Genomic DNA, 18,692 nt, shown 5'->3' with positions numbered 1-18,692 from the left:
TTAAAAGGTGTTATAAGGTGAATTTTACTCATTTTCTTTGACCTGGTCTCTCAATCAAAGCCTGGGTGAAAAATTGATCATGTGACTGCTTTCACCTTGTCCAATTTAGGAAACTTTAAAACTTTAGTATAAAACAGCAGCCCAGAGAGAGCAAGTCCATACAAACCAGAATGCTGCCTGAGACTTTGTCTGTCACAGGGGAAATCTTGTGATTCACAAACCAGCTGGGAGTTTCACTTAAATTCAGTTAACATTGATACAGTTGGACTTCATTGTCGACAGAGTTTATGATATACTGATGTATATTCTGATATTCTATGCAATAATCTACAGCAGGCAGTAAGAGCACTATATCCTGGGACAGTCTGAGTTCTCTCACTTGCAGCAGGACTCAAGTCAGGCTCTGTGTTCAGACTTGCACCAAGATCAGCAGCGCTCTTCCTGTCGGTGATGAGAGCAAGCTTCACCCCTTAACCTTTTAGTATGGCCAGCTGACACAGGCATCCAGAGACAATTTCTGTCTGGAATGATATCCCCTCAAACGTTTTGCAATATCTCTGGACATGTAGACACTAGAGCCCTACTTTAGAGCTTAAATTGAAGCTAACTTCTTGAACATTATGTGTACGTAATCATATTTCTTTTATGTCTTACTGTTTCCACTCACCAGAGAGAAATATCCAGAAAAAAACACATAAAACAAGAAATAGATTTTTTAAGTTCTGGACCTTAAAAAGTCTGAAAATACTTATAGACCTTTCCCTATAGTATGTGTCTTCTAGCTTGAATAAAAATAAAAATAAAAATTTGAGACAAATGAAACAACTCTAAAAAATTCTACATATTTTATTGTGAAGACCTGGAATGGTATTACTAAGTGTGTGGGCCACTGAAACGCCGGCATCTGAGTTCTGTACTAAAAAGAGTTTTACAGACAGTGGAAATTTTCCTGTTCTGTTAAAACTATTATAACATAAAATGGAAAATGTGTGTTTTTTAATCTGTTCATTTAGCAGTATTCACAAGGAAATGTACACTTTCCCTCACAAATCTGATGATATTTAACCCTAACCCTAAACCAACTCTGGTGAACTTGGCCATATTTATGCTACTCAGACCTGACTTTCTGAATAGCAGTGTCATCAATTCAGATCACCATATGCCTTATAATAAAATGACTTTTCCCCATTTTTATGTTTTTCTATAACTTGCTACAGTATATGTTTTGATTAACGTATAATGTATATTATTTCAATATATTTATGTTTATATTAGTGTATATTAGAAAGCACTGGCTTAATGAATTATTAAAGGGCTTTAAAGTTGTTTTCAAATTAATTACATGAAGCAAATTAAAATTTCAAGATAAACTATCAACTCTCATAGTTGATATATTTCAATTCTGATGTTACTAGCTCTGATTTATTATTACGGTCAATAATTCTGGTCTACATGACTGAGAGGGTGGGAGACTGATGGAACAGGGGTGAACAGTGTTGCCTTGCAGTGCCGGGGCCCTGAGTTTAATTCCTGGAGTGCTATCTGAATGGAGTCTGCATGTTCCCTTAGATTTCCTCCATGTGGTTCAGTTCCCTCCCTCAGTCAAAAGACATACTAGTGGGTTAATTTTTGGGAAAATGTGCCCTTTTCTCAGAGCATTTGTGTCTGTGTGTCCTGTGATGGACTGCTGTTCTGACCAGTGTATCCTGCCTTGTACCCATTGCTTGTTGGGTTAGGCTCTGTTTCTCCTGAGACCCTGTATAATAGCAGTTCCCAGTCCTGGTGTGGAACACACTCAGACCACCACAACTACAGCTCTATCAAGGTCAAAGGCTGGGCCTGTACATCGTCAATGGAAGGACCAAAGGGGACTTTTTAAAAAGGTTTGGTTACAGCTGAGCTCTGGGCAGCAGTGTGGTGAACCATGGTCAGTGGACCCCTCTGCTATAACCACCTTCACTGTCTGACCACAAACTCCTCTCTCTGAACACAGTCACATCATACTGTACTTCAAGAGAGCACACCTGCACAGTCACACTGATGCATCCAACAAGCCATATGACCTTAACCTGTGATACAGATGGGCTACAAATGTTCAGCAATAGGCTGAGAATGAAGAGCACGTTCAGCAATAGATACACTAGACTTGAAATTAAATTTTAAAAGAGTACAAAACACATTCAAAAATAATAACAAACGATTGTTTAGTTCAGGCTGCAGAAATACAAGAAAAGCACTATGAGAACCAAAAACACAGACAACCACAGAATGCAGATCTATGCCTCAGATGCTTTGGGATAGTGAAACACTACAAACACATCCTAAATAACTGAAGAAATGCACACTGACAATTCTCAAATCAAGAAGTCAATTATTCAAAGCTAGTTTGAAAAAATGGAATACTTTAAATGCAGAAAAAGCAAAAGAATTGGGCATCCAAAATGGATCAGTTTGGAAAACCCATTTTGAAAATCTCTAACATCACATCCCAAATACAGAATTATTAGGCCAAAACAACATAGAAGAAAAACTAATAACACTTGAAATGGCTATTAAAAACAAGTTAAACCCTTCAGACACTCTGAACACAGAACATGCTAGACAAACTCCATGCCCTTAGATCATGACAGGTCAGTGGCCAAGATGGAGTCAACAAAGAGATATTGAGGTACAACAGCTCGGAATTTCAGCAGGTCCTGCTCAAACCCTTCAACCTTGTACTGAGAGCTGGTTTCCCTGAGGCTTAACCCTTAATACTACCAGGGCACCTGTGTGAACATTAACACGTGGAAGATATTCTGCAGTATCATGGAAGCCCAAATAATGACCTCCTTCAATAAGCGTCCTCAGTAACAGTCTAAAAGTGTAACAGACTGCTGCACACATGATAACATTTACACCCTGCACACACTTATAAACAAACATGTCCACCAAAAAACTAAATTCAAATATTTATCTGCTTTAATAATTAAAAATAGATTCATTTTGGCGTGAAGTTTTACAAACGTCTTCACTGTGGAGTAAGAGCTGAAGTCTATGATGTAATTATGGCAAAGGACAGAACATGTGCACAGAGAGAAAATCAAAACAAAAGAACAGAATTCTTCACTCAGGCTTGTGGAGTGAGACTGGGCTATAGCCTGAGCCCAACACTGCTCAGCTAGTTGTGCTGGAACAGTCTGCAGCCCCTGGCCTCACACTGCACAACACAGATATCAAATTCCTGCTCTATGCTGATTCCCTGGTCCTGCTGTTGCCCACAGAACAGGGGCTACAGCAGAGTCCAGCACTACTGGAGTAGTACTGTCAAACCTGGACACCAACAATCTGAACAAGACAAGAGTCATGGTTTTAAAGAAGAAAGACAGATCTCAGGAAAACAGGATCCACTTTACATTGAATGCCACACTGGAACACAACCAGCTAAAATACCTTGAGCTGACGATCAGTTCATGTAGGACTTTTCACCTGACAGTGAGGGCGCAGAAGGAGAAGGCACACAGGGCTTCCCAGATTGTATTGGCTTAATCACCTCTATCACCTCACACACTGAGATAGAATTGCCAAGACTGCTTTTTAAATCAGTAGCAATTGAGGGAACAAACATCCAGCTAGTTTATATCAACAGTGAATTTTGGTGTGAATATGTTAGAATAATAGTGTTTAAATGTCTCATTAATATAACTGGGATCTGTGGTGACAGAACTGTTCTCAGCCCAAAGTCCAGAAATTAGTTGAGCTGCAAGTGGTGTGCCAGACATTTCCCAGAAGACACTATGTTGAGAGAATGTGGAGGGAATTTCATCAAGAGATTCACATTTAATTCACGCTGCTGGTTGTTTTAGTTTGCAGTGGTCCTTCGTATTACAGGTATTATGGTACCACAGTTTGTATTGTGGGTTATTGTGGTGTCCATCATGGCTTTCAGTTTAGTGGATTTTATTCTGCACCCGACCTTGGAGCAGTCTGAGAAATGTTGCAAGGCAGATAACGGGTTTTAATCTCTCTGTTTACTGGGGACATATCAGATGTTAAACTGAGGAAGGTATTTAACCCCCATACCCCAGAAAGATGGTTATAAAGGTGATAAACACAACTTTGTGTGTTAACACAAACTCTAACAGCGCCGCTTGTGAGAGCAAAGTGACTTTCTGCTCAATTACATTAATCTACAGTGCAGTCAGATAGATTTTGAATTCTTTAAGCAACATTAGCTGTCAAATTCACCTACTTTGCGCAGTACACAACTTCTGAAAAGGTACCCTTTTCTCTCATGCAAACTCATCAGGTTACATTTTTATAATTCTGAAACTTGGACGGTATGCCTCAGTGATTAATTCATAGTATAATGAAAATAATCTCCCCCTTGTCACTGACTCACTTAAAGATGTAACACGTCTGTCTTCACTGTTATGGTGCGGTTTCAACATATTGATAAGCTGTTCTCCAGTTACTGGAAATTGCAAAAATGACCCTTCTTCCCTTCTTTGTTTAAGGATTTCTTCATGGAATTCTTTAGGTTAATCATAAAACCATCATGTATAATAATTCATCCAGTTACACACACGCTGGAGCTAATTTAGCCAGAAACAACCTTCCAGAGTAAGTCTTTGGATTGTGCAGTACTGTACAGTACAATATATGGTTTAAACTTTTATATGTAAAGTTAAATTATTGGCTGATTACTGGCTGCTGAAATTTGGATTAAGACAAAATATAGATTTTCCCAATTTGGATGTAAACCTGAAGGAGACACTGTCGTGGAAGCTGGGTCAGTCTCCTGTGGAGGACAATGTTTAGACCCTATGCAAGGTGGAAATTCTGGACACACAGGGTTCAGGGAAGACAAATGGGGTTTATTGGTGCTCACAATGAAGTAGGGAAGTTAGTGTAGATGTGCGGAGAAAATCCGAAGGCAAACATATCCAGAGAAGTTCAAGGAAGCAGTCCATAAGTCCATTGCCAGGAGATCGATTAAGAGACGCAGATGAACAGGAACACAGACGAGACAAGAATCCAGGAAATACAGGGCTCCCTTCCAAGGGCTCAGTGGGTCAGGGAGCGTAAACAGGGCTGTGCCCTCAGGCTTCCTCCCGAAGTCTGGTGGTAGGCCGGCCATCGGGTTACTGTGTACCAAAGCTGAGCCCCAAAAGCAGGAAGGCGTAAACTTAAATAGGAAAACTAAAACAGGGCACACTAGGAAATAATGCAGGTAATAATTAAAAAGACTAACATGAGGAGGATGGAGCGCCCTCTGGAGGAAAGGATGGTGACTGTAACAGACACATCATGTTCACAATAAGCTATAATAGTGGACTATTTTTATGTACTCGACTAAGTAAGAAACAAACCAAAAGTAATTCTCTGATCGGGCTTTGAACTGCCTGGGTGTGGCTCGCTAAATTCCAGTCCATTGCCCATTACAAGGATAATAAAAGTTTTAAAAAACACGAATGTTAAAATGTTTCCAAAAGAGCCACTTGTGGTAATTTAGCTGCTTAGTTACATGATTCCATATTAATATTACTATCAAGTGGTATTAAATCAGTACAACTTTCTTTTACAATAACAGCAAGTAGTGTTCTTACTACTGTATGTATTCTAATAAATGGATAAAACATTATTCAATAACTTTTTATGAAGTACAGTATACTGTATAAACTTTATAATGTCAGAATAAGCACATTAAAACCATGTTAAAGACTTTGATGCATAAAATATTTATGAAGAGGGTGGAATACTGTTGTGTACATTTTCATATTTAGTTATCACTGCCATCTACTGTGTGTACATTAGAATACTCTATGTATTACATTACAGTACTGTTTTTATTTTCTGCTGCCAAAATTTACCTTTGGATTTTCTCTATGTGATTGTAAACCTGAATAAGGCACATCACGTTCATAAGGCATTTTCTGGTGACAGCCCAAATGCTCCACGAGGCATGTTAAGCTTTCACTGATCTAACTGGCTGTTTTACACAGAAGTGCAGCAACATTACTAAATTCATTCTAAAACCCTGCGGTGTCCTGCAGTCTACCACAGTCTCGCACAGCTGCTGGACTGAGAACTACTGCAGTATCCCTCAAGCATTCTGAGTGGCTGGATCTGTACATTCCTTGCAAATCATTCGCTGTGTACAATAGTAATAAGCCCTGGTTCAACAGAGAAATTAAAACCCTGTGGGAACAAAATGAACAGGGGATTCAAAGAGGTAGATGATGTCGACTTCTAATCCAGCAAACACAAATTCCCATGTGTAGTAAAGAGGGCCAAAGCTGAATATAAGAACAAACTAGAAAATAAACTAATCAACAAAGAAAACCGAGGCATCTGGCCAGGCCTTCAATTAATCACAGACTACAAGGTGAAAAAAACTGCCTCAGCCGATGATCCCTTTCTCCCCGACAAGCTGAATGAATTCTACTGCAGGATGGATACACTAAACAGTCTGCAGCAGACTATACCTACACAGCAAGTGCATCCTCTCCATCCATCCTTTAATATTCAGGAGCATGATTTCCCATACACAACAGCTACACTGAAATCTTGTTCAGCCTTCTCCTATCTTTACAGTGTGGTACAATGTGGGGAGTGTCTGGTGGGGAGCGGATTAAGGAACATGCATTGCCGTGGAAACCACACCTGACGTGAATAAGTGACTGAACGACAGGTGTACAAGTGGTTTAAAGGGGGAAAAAGATCCAGCAGGACCTTGGCCTTGCTGTGGCTGCAGTGGTGAGAGAACAAATGTGGAGGCTCTGCTCTGAGAGTGCCGGGCTGACGCATGACAGTAGCGCGTGTGAGATGCTACTAGTCGGGGCGATGTTAGATTTAAGTATGAGTGAGCAAAGACTTGATTAGCCGCTGTAGAAACCCCAGGAGGGGGTGGAGAAAAATGAGAATTCTGGAGAAGACTGTGAGAGGAATAGCCTGCGAGGGAAAGAGTGAAAATGTCAGTCTGCAAGGAGACTGACAGAAGAAACAGAGCTTATGAGATCATTGAAAGATTTAAAGGGGCAGCATCCTGCTAGGGTGTGAGAGCAGGGCTGTCGTGTCCGCTGTATGAGTGAGTTGTGAGTTAGTGTGTGTGGACCAGAGTGGGATGTGTGGCAGACGGACCCTCCCCCTGGCAATACATTGTTATTGGGGAAGTGAGTGGGGTCTATCTACAGTAGCTGCACCCTCTAGGAGATAGTGCAGTGGTGGCTTGGCACAGTGAGGTGTGCTGGCAGCTGCGTAGATGTAACAGAGTGCTGGCTGGGCACGATGTGAGGTGCACTGGCAGCTGTGAGTTCACAACCTAAGGGCATGAGAGTGAGGTGCCAGAGAGGTAGTGAGTGTGTGTTGGAGAGGGACAGTGTGTTGGGTCATGGCACAGTGTGTAGTGTTGAAGAGACTCGGTGATGTAGGTAGTGTGAGTTTGTGTAACCCAACCTGGTGGCATCAGGAGAGATTGTCAGGGCTGTAGGCGGACCTGGGAGTCCGAGGTACTGGTTGAGTGAGAAACCCTGTCCTAATGGAGTTGGAGCAGGAGGCTCCATGTTGGGGTCTGGGAGCAGGAGGTTCCTAGCAGTGAGGACAACAGGATGAATTTGGCAAACTTGACACTCCGAAGGTAAAGGGCCCAGAAGTAACGGAATGTGGAGTCATGTATCCTGTTACCCCGATGAGGGGGTCAGTGTGATCACCACTCTCGGAGGAGAGTGCGTGTAATATAAAGAAAAGGAACCTAAAAGAGTATAAAGGGGTGTGACAGGGGAGAGTGAGAGCCTGTCCACGCCCAATGCAGTGTCAACTACCCCCATGGCACTACAACAGGTATTTTCAGTTTCTCCCTTAAGCAGGCTACAATACCACACTGCTTTAGGATGTTTACTATAATATCAGTACCTAAGAAATCCACTATGAACTGCCTCAATGCCTACAGATCAGTAGCCTTGATTTCTGTTAGCATGAAGGTTTGTGAGCAACTTATAGCCAATGTTCTATATAAAATACACCTATTGTGCCTATAGAGCACACAGGTCAGTGGAGGATGCAGTCTCCCTGGGGCTTCATGATATATTTCAACACCTAGAAGCAGCCAGCACATATACCCAGATCCTCTTTATTGACTATTGTTCTACTTTAAGCACAATCACTACTCTCAAGCTCTTTGATAAGTTTACAGAGAAGGCCATTGGCTAATGAATTTCCTTTCTGATAGGAAGCAGCTGGTGAAGCTGAAGGATACCCTCTCTAAGCCTCTCACTCTGAGCACAGGAGCTCCTCGGTGTTGTGTCTCATTACCTATGCTTTACTCTCTGAACACAAATGACTGTATATCATATTCAAGTTCAGTAAAATGTTCAAACATGCTGATGACACTAGTCTTATAGGGCTCATCACAAACAATGGTGAGTAAGTATATAGGAATGAAATAGCTCAATTAGTTGAACAGTGCAACCTTGATCTCAAACTAAATGTGAGCAAAACAAAACATCTTGGGGTGACTTTTGGCAAAACAAAGGAGCACTCTCATCACTATTCATCAATGGTCAGGCTATAAACGTGTGGGTCAAATTTAAGTTCCTGGGCACCATCATCGCCAACACTCTAAAATGGGAGGTCAACACACCCATTATGGTAATGAAAGCTCACCAGAGGCTGTTCTTCCGGAGATGGAAGAAGTTTGGAGTGTCACAGGAAGCAATAACCCTCTTTTACATAGATCTGTCATTGAGAGTGTTTTGAGGTTCTACATCTCTGTGCAGTATGGCAACACGTCTGCCCAGGACAAGAAGCAGGTAAAGAGAGAGTAGTGTAATGTACTGTATATCACTTCCAAACCATAGGATGTCACCTTCCTTCTGTGGACTTACTCTGAAGTGCAAAGCTCTGAAGATCCTTGCTGACCCTTCCCATTCTGCGCAACCTCTATCTACTTCTCTCCCCTCTGGTATGTGGATTAGGTCTATTAAGACAAGGGCTACTAGGTTCTGCAACAGCACCTGTCTGGAGGCTGTGAGAAACATAAACTCTGCACTTCAACTCTTTGATATATTTGCACGACTCCATTAGGCCCACTAATGTGTGTTTAGGATGTCTTGTGAATGTGCTGAGTGGATGTATTCTGTTATTGAATCTGTTGTATATTTGTATTGCATTCTTTAATTGTATGAGCTCACTGAATCGATTTCCATTCAGCTAGTTATGGACGTTAAGTATTGAACTTGAACCGTGCTCCTCCACACCCTGCTCCACTACAGGGCCATACAGCTCACCATGACCGGCAGCTCACCAGCCACCTTCACGCTTAGACACAAACTTCTATTTTCCCAGGACAGACTCTGGGCATATCCAGCTCAGACATCTATGGTCTTCCCCTACGAAGGTCACAGAACAACTGTGTCCAACTACCTTCAACTCTCTGACGCAAGGTGGCATCGCTTACATGACCTGGCACTAGTGTTTGTGCTCCTTCCATTTCCGAGGTCTAGCGTCTTATTATTATGGGGGATGGGTGATGTCACTCAGCCCCCCTCCCCCCCCCCACAAAGTGTAGTTCTGAACCAGTCTCATTCGTTAGTGCTCCATTTGTGATGGTTTGTGCCATTGAAGGTAACTGAAAAGGGTTCAGTTCCTGGTGTGCCATTTGTGTGGAGTTTGCATATTCTCCCCGTGTTTATGTGGGTTTCCCCTGGGTGCTCCCATCTCCTTCGACAGTTCAAAGACATACTGGTAGGTTAATTGGCTTCTGGGAAAATGGGTCTTGGTGTGTATGAGAGCATGTCTGTGTCTGTGTGTGTGTGCCCTATGATGGACCGGCATCTCGTCCAGGTTGTATCCTGCTTTATGCCACTTGCTTACCAAGATACGCTCTGGCTCCCCTACAACCCTGTACTGAAAAAAGCAGTTAGAAAATGGTTGAATAGGTGGATGCATAATTTTACAAATGTTCCAGTTCAAATACTATACAGAAGACACTCTTCAAATGTTGCTTATTTAACAAAAATATTATTATTAAGTATTATTGGTCTATATATATAATGTGATAGTGTTTCCAGTGCTTTTCAACTTCCTGGTACTCTTCCACATTTATTTGCAAAAAATAGTTAAAAAAAGGTCTTTAAATGGAGGAAGTTGCTCATTGTAACTTTTTTTAAATATGTCAATAAAAAAGACAAGTTGAAACTTCAGATGTTCTTTCAATTGCCTATTTAAAAAGTATGCAATGAAAAACGTATTACTTCTTCAGTTTAAAAAAAATACTGACACAGATAAAGAGTATTCTGACATGAGGGTTAAAGCTATTTTTTTAATGCAATTGTTACCGTTTGCTTTTTAAGGGTGAAATGACAACTCTTGTGGTTATACTATGATGCAAAATATCCAGCAATGGCCAGACAGACAGAAACTTATAAACATTGTTATCATTTCTGATAAGAAACAGCTGGTGAAGCTGAAGGTACCCTCTTTAAGCCTCTCACTCTCACTGGGCACAGGAGCTCCTCAGACTTGTGCATTATCACCTCTTCTTTACTCTGTGTACACAAATGACTATTTCACATACAGATTCAGTTCTGGATGGTACTATTCTCAAAGGGCTCATCACAAACTGTGATGGGTCGGTATGCAGGAATGAAATAGCTGAATTAGTTGAATGGTGCAGCCTAAACATCCTGGAGCTAAATGTCAGTAAAACAGAAGTAATTGTAATGAACTTTAAGGAGGCAAGGTAGCACTCTCACCACTGTACATCAATGTCAGACTTGTACCAGCAAGGCTTATTAATAATACAGGAATGAAGTTTTCTGCTCCCTTGCCAGTCCCTCTCTCCCTCATCTCAGTGGTGCTGGACACAGAGAGGTCATTCCATTTGGTTCAGATTTAAGGTGTTTTTCTATCTGATAGAGTTTCCTGATAAGGAACAACTCCCAAGGCTGAGATTCTCCAGCCACCCTAATAAATGGTAATCTCTGGTGCCTTACTGTCTGTGAGACTCCAAGGGAGAGTCTCATCCCAAGATTTACTACCCTAAAGTCAGAGTGCATTGCTACTCATCCTCCACCTCAATCAGCCAATCAGGAACTGGTAGGGTAGGACAACCCCACGTGGGTCTCGAATGCCTGCAGAACATTCAACCAATTGCTGTAGTTCCTCCAGATAAAACAGGCAGCACAGGGCCCAGAAGAGGGCCCAGAAGAGGCCCCCTCAAGGACATTCTCAGACTCAGCTCGGACAATCACATGACGGCCAGTGTGTCCGAGTACCAGACTTTACTTTGTTCTAAGATTCGAGACCGGAGGTCGCCCGCACGTAAACAAAGGATCCGCCTTGGGCTAGCCCAGCAGCAAGCCTCTTGAACCGGCGATTACACACCGTGAATGCTCACATGATCAACAAGTGAACTACGGCCTGAACTGTTAACAACTGAATCTTAGTATTCAGGACTAGCGCTACATCGGGAATGAACCGGTCTTCTTCCCGCCTAAAGAGTGTGACTTGCTTGGACCCACAGTCACGTTTCATGTGCACAAACTCTCGCTAGTTAAGCCAGGACTAACCAGCTGGTCTACAGAGAGCCACTGCCAGCAGCAATCTCTCCCTCCTTTTCCCACACCTCACACCGAACCTGGAATATAAGAACAAACTAGATGTGGTGTCTCCGGGGGATAGTTTATGTAAACGAAGGTAGTACTTACACCACACTTTACTGTCCTCAGATCCGTGGTGTTTCTTCCAACAACTGTCTTCCTAATACAGTCCGTAATCCGTAATCCCTTAGTCCTGATTCGTTCTGAGTTCCAAAAGTTCGTAATAAAGACAATCCGCGATGTATCCTAAACCAGTGTCCGTAATCCAAAATCATAAACCTTTCTCCTTGCAGTCGTTCATTGTTCCTTAGCCCGATCCTTAACAAGCACCTCTTTCCACTCTTTTCCTCCAAAACGCATTCACCTTACCGGCTTCCACGCTGTTCACTGCCTCCGGGCCACTTATATTCCGCTTCCTGATGCGTCTCAGCTGTGTCTCGTTGTTTCTTAAGGTAGACCCTTTCCATCTACTGGTCAGCTGATTCTTTTTGTCCGCCATCTTGCTAAGGTCAATCTCTAGCATTTTCAGCGTTTCGTTTCGGAAATACCTGTTAGAGATGACCCTTCCCCGTGTCCTCTTACACTAGAAAATAAACTAATCAACAAAGAAAACTGAGGCATCTGGCCAGGCCTTCAACTAATCAAAGACAACAAGTTGAAACAAATTGCTTCAGCTGATGATCCCATTCTCCTCAACAAGCTGAATAAATTCTACTGCAGGTTTGAGGTACAAAACAACCTGCTGCAGACTGCTCTACACAGCCAGTGCAGCCCCTCCAGCCACCCTTTATTATTCAGGAGCACGGTTCCACATACAGTACACAACAGCTACAACCAAAATCTACAGTTACATCTGAAATCTTGTGCCACTCATCTTTCTCCTATCTTTACAGCTATTTTTAATTTATCCCTTAAGCAGGCTACAATACCACACTGCTTTTAGATAGCAACTTTAGTACCAGTACCTAAGAAATCCACCGTGAACTGCCTACAAATCAATAGCCTTGATTTCTGTTATTTTGAAAGTTTTTGAGCAACGTATAGTCAATTTCCTGTCTAGAATGCACCTGGACACAAGCCAGTTTGCCTATACAACAAACAGTTCAATGGAGGATAAAGTTTCCCTGGGGCTCCATGGGGCTTTCAACATCTATAAGCACCCAGCACATATACCCAGATCCTCTTTATTAACTATAGTTCTGCTTTTAATATGATCACCCCTCTCAATCTTTTTGATAAGCTAGCAGAGGTGGGTATTGATCAGACTCTGTATTATTGGCTACTGGATTTCCTTTCTGATAGGAAGCAGCTGGTGAAGCTGAATGAAGGATATCTTTTCTAAGCCTCTCATACTGAGCACAGGAGATCCGTGGTGTTGTGCATATCGCCTCTCCTTTACTCTCTGTACACAAATGACTATTTCACATTCTGGTTCAGTCAAAATGTTCAAGTTCTCAGATGACCCTATTCTTGTAGGGCTCATCACAAGCAATGATGAGTCAGTATGCAGGAATAAAATAGCTGAAATATATCATTCATCATGGTCAAGAAAGCTAACCAGATGCTGTTCTTTTGAAGTGTTGCAGGAAGCAATTACCCTTTTCTATAGATCATCGAGAGCATTTTGTCCTTCTCCATAACTGGTTTGGCAATATTTCTGCCCAGGACAAGAAAACCACTAGAGACAGTAGCTTGTATCACTTCCAAAGTTGTAGGACACCCCCTTCCCTCTGTGGACTCTCTTGTCTGAAACGCAAAGTTCTAAAGATCCTTACTGACCTTTCCCATCCAGCCCATGCTCTGCTTACTTCTCTCCCCTCTGGTAGATGGCTTAGGTCTATTAAGACAAGACAAGGACTACTAGGTTCTGTAACAGCACCTACCTGGAGGTTCTGATAGGCATCTGAGATGTAATTTCATTACTGGTGTGTGTTTAGGATGGTCATCATATAAGGTTAATAACTTCTGTTTTAAAAGATTTCAAATTATTTGTTGGTTAAATATTAAGTTAAAACATGTTTGTGTTGCTACAGTGAAAAGTACTGCCCTACAGGTTTAAACTATGTATAGCTGCAAATGTATAATAATGCTTAAGAACAAGAAGGTCAAGTAAAATATAACTCTACTGCATGACCTGTGTCACTGAATTTCTCATATTAAATTCCTCTTTTTTTCACATTTCGCCTGTCACACTTCCCCACTCTTCTTCACTTCTCACTCAGCAGGGGGTCCCAGCATCCTCATTATCAAATTGGGAAAGAAGAAGAGTGAAGGGGTAACATAACACCACAAAACTTCATACTGCTTTCTTACTTTACATTTTAATTAGAAAATATATTATACAGTGTCTTTAATGATAAGTATTTAAAAGCAAATATGCACCTAAAGACCTCAATTGTGATTTCTGTTTAAGACATCTTTAAGTTCTCTTACTCTCTCCAAACAACTGGTAGAACTTGTTTTTACTCCCACCACTGACAATATTTATCGTTTGGCTACCTCATTCATGTGATTATTAAATATATATATTACATAAAACTTTCATTTTCCATGTAAACAGTTAAAGAATTTGATGCAGATTTTTGTGAAAAAAGGGAATACACTACCACTACATACTGTAAATATATTTAAATTAATAAATTAATATTTTAATGACATTCAGAAACATATTTTCAGCTACCAAAATTTCCTTTTAGTTTCATGATTCCATATTAATATTCTATATTAAATGGATTCATAGGAGTATGACAGATTAAATAAAGTTAATGTTTTCAATAACATCTAATGTACCTCAAGTGCCACGTATCGATCTTTCTTGGCCAGTGAGGTTCACTGGTTGGTGTGCTGTGGTAGGGCATAGTGGCTGCATCTATATAGTCTGGGTCTTCTTTGCAATATAACAGGTTTGTCTTGGGCAATTGCCATAGACAGAGAACTGCTCAGAGAGAAGAAGTTATTCAAGTAATTTGATTCCTAACTTCAGCTGCCTGCGATTTGAGATTACTTTCCTGCATTTTACTGCATGATTTAAACCTTCAACATTCCAGCTCACAAATTTGACTAATTTGATTAGTCACTATCCAGTAAGAGACATAATAAATACACTAGCTGTCGAAAATGAGGGATGTAGTGGAATGGGAGATATCCAGATGCCTCAAAAACTAAACCATGAAATAAACTGAAAAAAAGTTAGAAAGAAAAAAAACTAAACCCCTACAGCCCTTCAACCCCTTCCCAAAACAGCTGCCCTGGAAATGAGTAGCACACAGAGGTCTTGAAACTTGCATGAACCGTCGCCACCTGCAGCACCGATTCCTTCTCTTCATACTGGTGTAATCACATGATGACAGGGTAAAGCCCTGGGCCAGGAGCAAGGGAGCAGGGGCTTCAATTACTTATTTCCCCAGCAGCTCCCAAAAAAACAACTTAGAGAACATATAGTAGCACGAGGCCCTTCAATTTACTCAGACAAGCCCACAATCTGTAGATCCTGTCTTCTATTACAGTTCTCTAGCTCTGTCAGCTTGGCCTTGACAGCTGTTGACTTTGAGCCACCTTCAGCTCTGAGACATGGACCAACAAGTCTTTGGCTGTGTGTCCCAGGTTGAGAAGTCGCTGGTCCTGCAAGTTTACAGTCAATGTATTGGAGTCAAGCTTGTGGCTCAGAGCCACAATAGAGCTGAAAAAGCTGCAGAAAAGGCTATCCTTTTCTGAGGTTTTGCAGTTCTGGAAATACCGCTGCGATTGTGGCTACAGCTATACCAGCCAAAGAAAAGGGAAGATGCAGTTGGGCCGATACCTGTAGCTGCAAGCTCTTCACTTGGCAAACTGCAATAAGCTTTAGGTTTAGACAAAGTTATGGACTGTAGAATAAATAATAACTCATTTAAAATAGTAAAAATAATGAGTTTTAACAATTAAAAATGAAAAGTGAACAAGAGCATGAGAACACATTTACATCACTGAGCACCTAGCCGGAAGTCCCCTCACAGGGACAGTTTTTCTCAACATCTTACCTTGCATGTGAAGTAAATCTGAGGTACTTACCTAAGGGTTTTTGTTATCTTTGCCACAGGTAACAATCTCCGTACACATTCCTCTGATGTAGCATATTCACTCATGTTGAAGACATCAATCTCTTTCTCAGACAGCAGTGAGAAATAGGCGAGTGCTGAACACTGGGAAGGTGAGAGTCTTTGTCCTGAACGTTTTACTTTATCCAGAGTCACATTGAACTCATCCATTAAAGACTTGTCCTTCAGTTCACTCAGACAGTGGAAAAGGTTGAAGCATCTTTCAGGAGAGGAAATTTCTCTAATGAGCTCCTTGATGTATCCTGCTGTTTCCTGGATGTCACTGGAGTGATCTTTTGTGCCTGACAGGAATCCCTTCAGAAGCTCCTGGTTGTTTTTCATACCCATCCCCAAAAGGAATCGGACAAATAGATCAAGGTGACCAGTTCTGCTCTGGATGGCTCTTTCTAGAGCACTTTTATTCAGACTGAATAATGGAATAATAGATGGATAAAGAAATTGTTTCAACCAGGAAAAAAACCAAATTGTTTTCTGTAGTGGGTTAATATTATAGTTTTGATAGGAACCAAAAACATGCAGAGCTGCAAAATACTCCTGGACAGTCAGGTGTAAAAAGCAGTACACCTTTTCCCGAAACAAGGCTGAATTTTGTTTGAATATTTCCTTGCACACCCCTGAGTAAAGGGGAGAGTTGAGATCGATGTCATATTCTCTCAGATCTTTTTCATAGAATACAATGATGTTTTTCTTCAGACTTTCAAAAGCCAGTTTTCCCAGCTTCAGAATTGCTTCTTGATTTGACTTGAGGACATTTTCTTTCTCTTTCTTCTGTTCCTTTGCTGTCAGTAAGACAATGAGAAAGACTGTATAGAAATCTGTCAAAGTCTTTGGATTGTCCCCACTATTCTCTTCCAATGTGTGCTCCAGAACAGTAACTACAATCCAGCAGAAAACAGGGACATAGCACAAAATGTAAAGACTCCTCAGTGTCTTTATATGTGAAATAATTTTCTCTGCTAGAGCTCTGTTCTTACACTTCTTTCTGATGTACTCTTCCTTCTGCTGATCTTCAAACCCCTGGACCTCTGTCACCCTGTTGATGAGCTCTGGAGGGACCAGACCTGCTGCAGTTGGTCTGGAAGTGATCCAGATGGAGGATTCAATGGGAAAGTTTCCCTTGATGAGGTTTGTTAACAACAGGTCCACTGAAGTTTGCTTTTTCACATCAGACCAGATCTGGTTTGTTTGAAAGTTCAAAGGATGTCTGCTTTCATCCAGACCATCAAAGATAAACAGGACTTTACAGTTATCTAAAACATTAGAGGATTTTATCTCTGGACAGAAACACTGAACCACTTCCTGTAAACTCATTTCTGATGTGATCAAGTTTAATTCACGGAATGGAAGAAAAAATATAAAGTCAAAGTCCTGGTTGTCTTTTCCAGTAGCCCAGTCGAGAATTAATTTCTGCACAGAGAATGTTTTCCCGATGCCAGCGACTCCCTTCATCATTACAGTCCTGATTGGAATGGTCTGTCCTTCCAGGGGTTTGAAAATATCGCTGCACTTGATGGAGCGGAGCTCTGATTTTGTGCTTTTGGAGACAGTTCCTACCTGGATGACCTCATGTCCATGATTCACCTCAACACAGCTGCCCTCAGTTATCCACACATGTGTAAAGACGTCATCCAGGAGGGTCTGCTCTCCTGGCTTAGCAATTCCCTCAGACACAACTTCAAACTTCCTCTTCAGAGCATCCTTGTGTTTGTCTTTCAGAGTTTGCAGCCACCCTAAAACAGAAAGTACACATGATAGTGAAGAGAGTCTGAGGCTGCAGGAGAAATCCTGACAGTGTGATGTGATGACAGATCTCTTAAAGGGTCACCAGCTCTTGAGGTCCATCAGAACAGATGGACACAGATAAAGTCCAGAGTCACAGACACAGTCCATTAGGTGTCCTAGCTGGAGCTCCAGCAGTGACTCCTCATTTTTAATCGCCCTCTGATACTCATGTCCTGGTCTCTCCAAGCCTGACAGACACATCCTCTCATGAAGAAAATTTCCTCATGGGAGTTATTTTCATTACTTAGAATGATGACTGATTCAGCTCTATCCTGGATATCAGAAAGCCAAGCTGTAGTTCAAGATGCTGACTGACCATTGTGTCAAAAGCCAAATGTGTCATAATATTTACTGCAATTTACTATTCCTTAAAATATTTAAAATATCGATCCACTGTATTGACGTGATTGTTGAATTTACTGGAACAATTAAAATTGGATTAGTAAAGCAATATTCACACATGGATTAAAATTACACAAAAAGTAATTTATTGAAACAACAGCAAAATGTGCACTGCAAACCAACATGAATATATATACAGTGTCTATAGAGATCCCTTTCAAAATTGTCACCCTTAGTTGCCTTAGAGTAAAGACCAAACACCCTACCCCTCAATATACAAGTGAAAAATATTCTACAACTTTTTTAGCAAATGAATAGTAGATCTAGAATCTGAAATAGCTTGGTTGGATAAGAGCCCACCTCTTGTAGCAGCGATTCTAAATTAGCTCATGTGTACCCAATCACCTTCAGAATCAGATCTATTTGATTAATAACAAATAAAGTAACAAAACAGTAACATACAGTATACTGTAGGAGAAATATAATGAACTGTAATGAAATTCAGGAAACAAGGGCTATCTGAGTGAACAAAGTAAACCCTCGGTTTAACAGACTAATAGGAGAAAGGCGTCCATTTTTTTTTCATTTCTGTTAAATCACAATGACTTTTTTTCCAACAGAAAATCATATACAGATTATACTTCATTTATTTGTTTACCCTATCTTTTTACTTATTTTTAAGAACATCTTAAGGACATCTTTTCTTGTTTTTTTATCCTAAATATACAGTACAAGCTCTGTATTTCACGTCGTAAGTACACTGTTCTGTATAAGATTCACTGAAGTATATGAAACTGTTACGCATTCCACTCGTGCCGCTCTCCCTTCTTGCATTCCCACGCACACACCCGGTAAGACAAGCTCACGCCGCAAGTAACGCCAATCACCTTCTCTT

General features: G+C 41.1%; 1 protein-coding gene across 1 annotated transcript in view; it reads right to left on the bottom strand.

Moving 5' to 3' along the window:
- The window catches only part of LOC102684379 (NACHT, LRR and PYD domains-containing protein 3-like), a 154,754-nt gene that overhangs the window by 115,778 nt on the left and 20,284 nt on the right, over positions 1–18,692 (bottom strand). Inside the window, exon 8 of the mRNA XM_069180191.1 lies at positions 15,627–17,403. Within this exon, the coding sequence (XP_069036292.1) occupies positions 15,627–17,403 (1,777 nt within the window). The remainder of the gene's footprint in view (positions 1–15,626; positions 17,404–18,692) is intronic.

The sequence above is a fragment of the Lepisosteus oculatus genome, chromosome 18 (assembly GCF_040954835.1).
Source record: "Lepisosteus oculatus isolate fLepOcu1 chromosome 18, fLepOcu1.hap2, whole genome shotgun sequence".
Classification (NCBI taxonomy): domain Eukaryota; kingdom Metazoa; phylum Chordata; class Actinopteri; order Semionotiformes; family Lepisosteidae; genus Lepisosteus; species Lepisosteus oculatus.
Note: the sequence above shows the minus strand (reverse complement) of the source record. Positions and strands in the feature narration are given on the sequence as shown.